The following is a 10,824-nucleotide window of genomic DNA, read 5'->3' as shown; positions in this document are numbered from 1 at the left end:
TTCAGGCCCCTCTCATCCTAATTTTGTGGCCTTTCACTCATTTTATAGTATTTAGTTTTTAGGAGGGCTATTATCATTTAAACTATAAACTAGGCCAGGCACAGTGGCTCATGCCTGCAATCCCAGCATTTTGGGAGGCCAAGGCAGATGGATCACCTGAGGTCAGGAGTTCAAGACCAGCCTGGCCAACATGGCAAAACCCTGTCTCTACTAAAAAATACAAAAAATTACCGGGCGCAGTGGCTCACGCCTATAATCCCAGCACTTTGGAAGACCGAGGCATGTAGATCCCAAGGTCAGGACCAGCCTGGCCAAGATGGTGAAACCCTGCCTCTACTAAAAATACAAAAATTAGGTGGGCATGGTGGCGGACGTCTGTAATCCCATCTACTCAGGAGGTTGAGGCAGAGAATTGTTTGAACCTGGGAGACAGAGATTGCAGTGAGCCGAGACTGCACCACTGCACTCCAGCCTGGACGACAGAGGGAAACTCTGTCTCAAAAACAAAAAAAAGGAAAGAAAAGAAAAAGAAAAAAATACAAAGTATTAGCTGGGCATTTGTGGTGGGAACCTGTAATCCCAGCTACTCGGAGGCTGAGGCAGGAGAATCGCTTGAATCCGGGAGGCGGAGGTTGCAGTGAGCCAAGATCGCACCCCTGCACTCCCGCCTGGGCAACAGAGCGAGACTCTGTCTCAAAACAAAACAAAGCAAACTATAAATTTCTCCCAAAGTTAGCTTGGTCCATACCCCAGAATGAGCAAAAACAGCCAACCTGTGAAAGTAGAGACAAGATGGAGTCAGCCATGTCAGATTTTTCTCACTGTCATAATTTTCTTAGTTACAATTTTTTGCAAAGGTGGTTTTACTGGCCTAAGAGATATGAATGAATTCAGGATGAACGGGGCATTTGAGGTCTCTGGTCTCACAGAGCTTAGTGGGAGGTGATGTGATAAGTGAATTAGTAAAATTTCAGCACTATTAAAAAAATCAAGATAATAGTGTCTTCAGATGTGTTTATGGAGGCAGCTGGCTATTGACTACCTTAGCGATCTGATAAAATGAGGAAGTCTTTTTCTTTTCTTTTCTTTTTTTTTTTTTTTTTTTTGAGATGGAGTGTCACTCTTCCCTCCCAAGCCTCCTCCTCCCTCCTTCCTCCTCCCTCCTCCGTGCCCCGCCCCTTACCCTTGAGCGCCTGCGGCGGTTACCATAGCGACGTGCACGCAGCAGCCGCGCCTGAGGTGCTAGTTCCCCGCTGGCCAAACGAAAGACGCGGCGCCATGAACCACGCAATATCCATCCAGGAGCCCGCGGCCAAGCCGCAGGTGTCTCAAACCCCGTACCGGGAGAGGTCGCAGGCCGGGAGCCACGTCTCCTCCAATCGAGCGTATGATTTTCTGTACGGTAAGGGCCTCCCCCGACCTTCCTCCTCTTTCGTCGACTCTTGGGCCAGGTGGGCTCCCAGATGGTGGGACCCGGCCAGGGTTGTGGCGAACGAAAGACCACCCTCTGGACGGAACTATTGCCCGCAGTTGTCACTGGTCTGGTGGGGGCAGCTCCTAGCCCTCCGGGTGGCTGCGCTCGGGGTGGGGTTGGGGGTGCGGGTGCACGGGAAGGCGCGGGTGCGCTCCACTTAAGGGGGCGATCTTCTTGAATCCTATTCCTGGCGTTTTGGTATCCAGAAAAGTATTCAACGGTTTGTCGACCCCCAGATTCACTCACCGTTCCTGCAGAAAATGCCCGACGAAAATGGTCTTTTCTCTCCCACTCTGAACAACTCCAAGTTTGTCGAAGAGAAGTGCCAGTTTATCTCACGTTTGCTTTTAGTTTTTCTTTTTCTTTTTTTAACTTATTCGTCAAAGCATTATTTATAGGCTAGGTCCCCTGGCTCCTCCTGGGCCAGTAAAGCCCCAGTTTATTTTAACGGCTTGGTTGTCCATTTTATGTTCTCCCTCCAGGCTTCTTGAGTTCCTTAAGTTCCTGTTGTATATATTTTTGTAGCTTTCTGAACACCTATTCTAGTGCTGATACGTATACTAGGTGCTTCAACAAATAAATGTTTATTGGATTTGCCGTTGCAAGAATTGTAACCAGCTAAGCATGATTTTTTTCCAATTTTGCTGTCTGTAATCCCAGGTTTTTCACCATAAACCTGCGTTGCTTTCAACAATGTGGTGTTGCCTCTGGGAATCCCAGGGTCTCCTTTGTGTGGGTATCTCTAGGGTACACGTTCCTAGATAGAGTGTAATGATTGCTGACATATTCTGGCCAGTAGTTTTCTGTATTCGCTCTTGGTTTGAAATAAATCAAGTTAGCTCCTGTAAACACATCACCATGCTTTTTTTTTTCCCCACAGGTAATTTGAGAATGGCGACAAACATCTCCCCAGAGTTTTATTAAGCTACCTGTTTCTTTGATGCCTTAGTGTCTCTTTTGCAGAGGATTTGCTACATGTTTCCATGTCCTTTGATAAGAACAGAAATTCACTCAGAGTAGATCAAATGAAAGTTTGAAATGTTATAAAACAATCCCACCACTCTTCATGGACAGGAAGTGAAGTATAACCAGGGCTGATGAGAACCTGGATGGGGAAGATCAGAACTAAGATGCTGTGTTCTCCTTCATTCTTTCTTTGACCTTAGGATCTTTCACCTTATTAGGGTTTCCATATTTAGCAAATAAAAAAGCAAGATGCATAAACTTGAATTTCAGATAAATAATAATACTTTAGTATGAATTTATGTCCTATGAAATATTTTGGGACATATTTATACCAAAAAATTATTCATTGCCTATCTGAATTTAAATTTAACTGGACATCCTGTATTTTATCTGGCAACTGTAGCCTTCTTTCTATGTATACTCAAGCCCCAGGTAATGATATTTTGGTCAACAGTGGACTACACGTGTGATGATGGTCCCATAAGATTATAATGAAGTTGAAAAACTCCTATTACCTAGTGACATTGTAGCTGTCACAACATTGTAGCGCAATGCATTACTTTTTCTACGTTTAGATAAACAAATATTGTGTTACAATTGTCTACAGTATTCAGTACAATAACATGCTGTATGGGTTTGTAACCTAAGAGCAATAGGCTATACCATACAGCCTCAGTGTGGAGTAGGCTATACCATCCAGGTTTGTGTTAAGTACCCTCTGATATTTACACAATGATAAACTCACTTCATGATTCGTTTCTAAGAACTTATCCCCATCGTTAAACAACACACATCACTATGCTTTCTTCTTCCACATGACAGAAAGTGTCTTGTGTATGGATTTCTCTCACTATGACAGGGACTGGGTGGCATGCTTCTTGACGAATTAACCCTAAAGCTCATTACCAATTGTATAGAGTCTTTGTGTGTTGTAGTTGAAAATTTAAGTTAGAAATTTAAGATTGGTTGTTGGCTGGCCAATGAGTTGACTTGCCTTGGGCCAGGTTTCCACCTTGACAGAACTGTGGTGGTACAAAGATGACCACCTTTCCAGGCTCTTTTACTCTTCCCTACGAAGCCCTGTATGATTGTCCCCTGTTCACTTCTCCAGCCTTTTCTCTACTCTCTTTTCCCTCCTTCATTCTGCCTCATTCCTCCTGGTTTCTTTACTGTTGTTCCCATCCTAGGGCCTTTGCTGTTCTTCAGATGTATCAGGCATGCCCCCATCCTAAAAATGTTCTTCAGATATCTATCTAGCGAACTTCCTCACCTTCAAGTCTCCTTACATGCCACCTTCTCAGTGAAGCCTGCCGTGACCACCCTACTTAAAATTGCAACCCAATTTCCTTTACCCGATTTCTTCTTTTTTAGAAATAACAACTCTCAAATTCTAATGTGTAATTTGCTAGTTTATTATGTTTGTTGTTTATCGTCTCTCATGAAGTCAACAATTTTTGTCTTTTTGTTGATGTATTCTAAGCACTTAGATATAGTAGCCAGTCAATAAACATGTATTGAATGAAGGAGCAAAAAGAGCCTGAGCCTCTTGCAGCTTTTCAGCCTTGGTGGGAATATCCAATGTCTACATTCAGTAAATCATATTGGTTGGGTAACTAATGAATTATTAGGTTTTAGGAATTGACACACGTTATCCAAATTCAAAGGAGACCTATTTCTAAATCACAATTCCAAATTTATTAATTTCTATATGTGTTACCATGTTATCCAGACTAGCTGGTCAGGGTATTTGCCTCCCCAGGGACAAGTCTACTTGGGAAATCAAGTGTATCTGAAGGCTGCTTGTTAATTTAATGGCAAATAAGTTGATTGTAAAGGATGGTACAGTATAATCAATCATGAATACTCCCTGTCACTTTAAAGATATACCTGATAAACAGATACTTTTAACACCAGGGCAATATGTTGCTGGACTTTGTAAAAATAATAGTCCCATCATCAGCAAACTTATAAACTTAAGGGGTGATTTCTGAAGATTACTGATCTTGTTTTAAACCATGTTCACCAATTCTGAGATGTCATATGGTTTGCATCTTTCCAGTGCACCAAATATGGGAGATAGGGTATACATGTATTGCTCCTTTCACTTGCAAATTGGCATAGCGCATATATGCAAGGTGCATATATTCTTCCTCTTGAAGAATTTTTTGGGCTACCCAGGCTCAGAAGGAGTTTTGTTCATAGGAGAGAAGAAAGTGTGTTTAGGGTATAGTACTTGAAAACATGCTAGGCTTTCCTTTTGCATCCCACTTCCATAAGCTGACTTAGAATACTCAAAAAAGAAAAATCTTGACAACTGCCACTTGTAGAAGTGGTGGAGTAACAGGGCCACATGCACAACAGAGCGTGAGCTGCTGCAGTGTCAGGCAATATGTAAACTTTTAAATTTGTTTTCCAATTAAGAGATTGCATTAGTTTGCCATTTTTCTCAGCCTAGGAGTAGATGTGTTCTATTTGTTATGCTACTTGATTGTTTATTTTTCAGATCCATTGTTTATTGTGTCAAGCGAGAAAGACCACACACAGGCAAATATCCAAGCCACCCTGATTCGCAGCAGACTGGTATGTCTAATTCATCAACCAAGGCTGCGTAATAAACCTGAACCATCTAGTTTGCTTAACTGCATTGATCAGATTGACTAATCATCAGAAATTTACTGGATTTTAGGTTCTGCAGAAATTACTTTGCCAAGATCACTAGTGGGCAAAGCATCTTAATACTTGTGGCTCATTGTGAGGATGAAGTCACTAATAATGAACAGAGACCCATAAACTAATTTATTTCAATGGGATAAGTATAATAATATATGCCCACGTTAAAAGAATTCAGCTAGTACAAAAGCATATACAGTATGAAGTAAATTCTAGCCCTACCCCACCCCCTCCACATAAACAGCCATTGTCATCTGTTTCTTGGGCATCTATTTACAGATACACTGTGCATATAGCAATAACCCCTCTTCTTATGCTATACACATTGTTTTGTATCTTTTAAAAAAGGGTTTATATTGTAATTAAAATGCTTTAGAAAAGCTGATGGTATAATTTTGTCCTTTGCCTCCCTTCCCTAACATTAGAAAAAAGTTCCCAGGTTTAAAACCATGTTCAGTAACCTGATCCATTATCCAAGATATTCTCTATATTGGAGCAATTCAGATCCTGTCCCACCATTTATCAGTCGGGAATGGAAGGGACATGAGGAGAGACACAGAGAAGCCCTCCAGCAGCTCACCAGGCAAGTGTTGGGTGGCTCCAGGGCCTTAAAATAAGTGCATTTAAAACATTTATTTTTATTCATTTACCATGTGTGATTTAAAAAGTTCAGTTGTGATGTTACACCTAGGCCAAAATTTTTTTCTAAATGTCTTTTGGCTGAAACAAGCCTGATTTATGTATATATATAATATGTATATTGTATACGTATAATATATATGCACATCTGTGTGTGTGTGTGTGTGTGTGTGTGTGTGTGTGTGTGTAATATATATAATTACAGCTTGCCACCAAAGGTAGGGATGACTGAGTTTGTTGTTGCTTGGTATCCAACTAAGCAACTGAAAGTACTCTTTTCTGGCAATATCTAAAATATTTTTTGGAGACTTGCAGCCAAAGCACTGTCAAGGATAAGTAGAATTCTTTATTCTTTTAATTACTTACAAGTTTACATTTAGTAAATTAAAAATAATAAAGCCTTTTAGCCTGGATGTAGAAAAATTGTCTTTGAATATTTTGTTATTCTCATGTGCTTTTAATTAAAATTGGGCATTTTGGCATGTGGGATTTCATAAATCTACTCTTTTCTCAACTCTTGCTCCCTCTGACTAGTTCCTGGTCTCCTGGCTGAGGGCAGGGGAAGAATCATATATACTCTGAGTTGTATGACGGTCAAATGCAGGTTATGGAAGACTTCACTCTCAGTATGGGATACTCTGTGTAGCTCCTACTCTGTACACACAGAAATATTAAATAGAAATTATATGTGGAAATATTTTAGACTTGAATAATGTTTTCTTGTTTCATTTTAGAACTGACACTTCTTTTCAGATGCCTAGAGAAGTTTATGAAGATCCTGAAGTTACTGGAAAGAATCGCTATAAATACTTTGAAAGGTAGAATATAATTACTAATGAACATTTGAACCCTAATATTATTAGAGAAACTCTTTGTGATAATAATACCAGCTATCATTTTTCAGTGCATTCAATGTGCCAGACTGTTTTAAATGCTTTACATGCATCTCATCTAATCTTTACAACAGAAGTGTAGGATAAGATATATATGATCCCTGTTTTACCAATAATGGAACTGAGACCGAGAGAGGATAAATAAATTGCTCAAGGTCATAAAAGCTAGCAAGAGGTAGGTCTGGGGTTCAAACTAAGCCTGCCTGACTTTAGAGATAGTGACTGCAATTAAGCTTATGTATTTGAAAACATTTGAAATGAAGTCATCAAATGAATGAGACACAGTAGAGATATCATGAAGTCACAGTGAAGGGGAAACTGTTGTGTTCAGATGGATAACGTTTGTTCTCTTTGTGTGAATCTTGCCCAAACCAACATGGCCAAAAGAGTCATTTTATTTCATTTGTGATTTATACTCATGTGATAATCATATATTCAAATTAAAATAAGATGGGTATTTCCTTGAATATCTTACTGGAGTTAGAAAAAATAGTCTTGATACCACATCTGCATAAGCTTCCTTGAGAAAGTAAATTTCTAATCCGCATTATTATTTATGAGCCTCCTCATGGAAATTTTGTGATGCTGACTTTTTTCAGAGAAATGTTAAATCCTTAACTGTAGTATACAGTTAAGTATACAATTCTTAGCTTTTAGGAGGAGGCTTTAGATTAAATCATCGTGAATTTCAGAATGTCTCAAGAACTTGAGAAGTTGCTGGGAACTAATGGCCAGCTGAAGCCCAAGTTCAGGGCTTAAAGTGTGGCTTCTTCAAGTGTGGCTTGTTTACTGTCTGAGGAGAAAGTACTAGAGTGTTTATTAAGAAGGCACATTCATTGGCTCTACCCTGTGTGTACTGAATCTCATGCGTCAGATCTGGGAATTTGCATTTTAGATATGAACCTCCCCATCCTCCAGTGATTTTTGTATATCCAGAAGTTTTAGTAACACTAATGTATGGGATATTTAAGCTCATTGATTTTTAAGGGACAAAGATGAGAGTTGGAAGAAAGCCTAGAGGGTATTCTTTGCAAAAGTCCCACACATTTATGTTTTCCTCTTCCTCCCAGGCCTTTTCTTCCATTTTTTCAGCAGATGCCATTGAATGTTGTTTATGCTATATCCAAGTAAGTAACCATTATTTAAAAACTCTTTTTCAGTTTATTAATTGTTTGCTTCCATATTTGCTCTCAGAAGGTAACTCTCTAAATCACTTATAAAACATGAAACAGAATAGAAAAAAAAACAAAAACAAAAACAAAAAAACATGAAACAGAATAGAAAATAACCAAAGCATCAGGTATATGGAGGATAAGTTGGTTTTTGTTTATAACTTTTGTTTCAAAAATATATATGGGTATGTTTATATGTATATGATGGATTATGATATAAAATGTATTTTTTACTCTTAGTTGTTGTCCATTGTGCTTCTATAACAAAATATCAGATTGGGTGATATAAATAAAATAAATTTATTTCTTGAAGTTCTGAAGGCTGGGCAGTCCAAGAGCAAATTGCTGGCAACCAGTGTCTTGTGAGGCCTTCTTGCTGTGTCCTCACATGGCAGAAGAAGCAATGCTATGTCCTCACATAGTGGAAGGTGGAAGGGCAAAAAGGACATATGCTAGTTCTCTCCAGTCCTTTAATAAGGCACTAATCTATTGATGAGGGTGAAGACCTCCTGACTTAATCACTTCCCCCAAAGACCTCACCTCTTAATACTACCACAGTGGGGATTAAGTTTAAACATGAATTTTGGAGAACACATAGACACACATTCAGACTGTAACAGTTGTGTGTTAAAGAAAAAAGCTGAAAAAGGCCAAGGTGGGTGGATCATGAGGTCAGTTGTTCAAGATCAGCCTGACCAACATGGTGAAACCCTGTCTCTACTAAAAATATAAAAATTAGCTGGACGTGGTGGCATGTGCCTGTAATCCCCGCAATTCAGGAGGCTTAGGCAGGATAATCACTTGAACCCGGGAAGCAGAGGTTGCAGTCAGCTGAGATCACGCCACTGCACTCCAACTTGGGTGACAGAGAAAGACTTCGTCTCAAAAAAAAAAAAGTTGAAAAGTGTTTTAAATATCTTATTTTGCTTCTCTGAAACACTTATTTGATGATAATTCTTCAACATTTTATCAAATAAATCAGTCATATAATGTTTTGTGAATGCTACAATTTTATAACTTAATAACCATCTAATATACACAGACAATGTGGTATACAGAGATAAATGAAACATGGTTTCTGCCCCACGATGGAGTGAACCAAGGTAAGAGAGAGGTAAGGGACAAGGGCTGAATCTGAGACAAATGTGTATTTCTCCAGTCTCTAGTTTCAGGATAAGACAACAGATTGGGTAGAGTATTGTTTTAAAAATTTAATTTGTGCTACACTCTTTCCCCTGTTAATATAACTTAATATTTCTATAGGAGAAAGACGTCCATGGTATTCATGAAATTATCAGGAATAGAAACCTTTTTTAAGGTCTCATATTTCTGAATGCAAATTTATTCAGGTCTGGGTTTTCAAGCATGCATTTAAAGACTATAGTTATCTCTAATAATAGATATCATCTTATCAATAGGACATGTGTTATTAAATGTCTGTAATCCTCAAGATAAATGCTAGTTGTGATCCTACTTCACTTTGACTTTTTAAGACTGTGTGGATGCCTTTGGCTCTTTATGGAGATGGAGAACAGATTCCCTGCTCTCCCTAACTTGATAGCATACCAGTTTATCCAGAAACAGCTATAGACTTATATTTTATGAAATGTTTTGTATGAGCAAAAGGGGAGCTATGAGCTATGTAGATCCCTAAAGATCCTTCTGGTAATTATTTAAAATCAGGTTCACTGGGTCACCTGCTTTGGAGATCATAATTGCCTCAGCCTAAAAGTTGTTAAACTAATTATAGGGAGTTCAGAGGCCTACAGTGCTGAAAACCGTGACATCCACCACTCCTCCCTTAATAACCATGACATAAGGAATAAAGATGCCATCCAAAAGTTAAACCATGACATTTTATATTGTAGCTACTCTCTGTCTCTCTTATAATTTTTTAAAGAATGAATCAGTATTCCTGAGTGAAATCAACTCCGGAATTCCAGTATGTTTGAGTTTATGAGCAGTGAGTATAATGCCACCTTGTGTTATCAGGGTTAGAATTGTCTTGAGACTGTCTGGCCTTCCCCAGCTACACCCTTTTCATGGCTAGCTGTTGGAGTCTTTCCTTTGTATTCTACATAAGCATCTTTGCAAAGAGAATAAAAAGTTAATACTTTTAAAACATTTGATAAAATTTATAGTAGAACAGGATTTGCTAGGTTTGTGAAGCCCCCTCTCTGTACAGTTCTGTTGAGGCTGGGAGAGAAAATCTAGAAGACTGTAGTTATGGCAGACAGTGCATGCGCCTGGTGCCTGGGCAGTGGTGGAGGAGAAGGGGCCTGGATAGAACAAATAAAGCAGTTCTTGCTGCCGAAAGAGTACCAAAGCCAGAGCAGGTGAGCCTGAGGACAGGAGCCAGGACACAGCAGGGGTCAGGCCAACAAGGAGCAAGTATGGGGCCTTTCTGGGTTTGGGCCCTGTTTGAGGTTGGCGAGGAGGTGGGAAAGGGCTCATTGCTCTTTGTTATTCATATTTTACTTTCCCCTAAAGCCAACTGAAATGGGGAAAAATAGGTTGGAAAAATTAAGAAACCATGTATTAAGTTACTGGAAGAGTTCAAAGTAGCTCTCCTCTTCTGCAGTCTATTCTGACCCACCTGGAAAGAAACAAAGCCGGAAACTTACATCAGAAGAGTTTATTAGGCCTTATAATAAAGCACATTTGATCAGATGGTTCAAATGTGTGATTATTTAATTTGAGAAAAAAATAATTTATTCTCTTGATTCAAGATAATGGTACACTAATATAATAAAACATCATGTAACTTAGGATGACATAAAATGGATTTGAATTTATTTCCTCAGCTAGAATTTTATAGTAGAATAATTTCTACTGAAAACATAAGAAGCCATATACTATCTACATGTTAGAAATTTATAGCAACTACTGGAAAGTGATTTTAAAAGCAGTTACAGTGCAGCATAAAAAACTAAAGTCTGGGCGCAGTGGCTCATGCCTGTAATCCCAGCACTTTGGAAGGCCGAGACGGGCAGATCACTTGAGGTTGGGA

At 39.2% G+C, this 10,824-nt stretch overlaps 1 protein-coding gene across 17 annotated transcripts in view; it reads left to right on the top strand.

Moving 5' to 3' along the window:
- The first annotated feature begins 1,215 nt into the window (after window positions 1-1,215).
- CFAP91 (cilia and flagella associated protein 91) overlaps window positions 1,216-10,824 on the top strand; it is a 72,851-nt gene continuing 63,242 nt past the window's right edge. For 11 of the 17 annotated variants that reach the window (XR_004734215.3, XR_013527603.1, XR_004734216.3 and 8 more), the window contains exons 1-5: window positions 1,216-1,402; window positions 4,944-5,020; window positions 5,536-5,693; window positions 6,484-6,567; window positions 7,713-7,769. Coding sequence is in view for 6 of the 17 variants with exons in the window: in XM_008982384.5 (XP_008980632.3) it covers window positions 1,279-1,402; window positions 4,944-5,020; window positions 5,536-5,693; window positions 6,484-6,567; window positions 7,713-7,769 (500 nt within the window). In the remaining 11 variants the exon portion in view is untranslated. The remainder of the gene's footprint in view (window positions 1,403-4,943; window positions 5,021-5,535; window positions 5,694-6,483; window positions 6,568-7,712; window positions 7,770-10,824) is intronic. The other 6 variants (XR_004734223.3, XR_013527606.1, XR_013527607.1 and 3 more) reach the window with 2 other exon arrangements.

Source organism: Callithrix jacchus, chromosome 15 (assembly GCF_049354715.1).
Source record: "Callithrix jacchus isolate 240 chromosome 15, calJac240_pri, whole genome shotgun sequence".
Taxonomy (NCBI): domain Eukaryota; kingdom Metazoa; phylum Chordata; class Mammalia; order Primates; family Cebidae; genus Callithrix; species Callithrix jacchus.
Note: the sequence above shows the minus strand (reverse complement) of the source record. Positions and strands in the feature narration are given on the sequence as shown.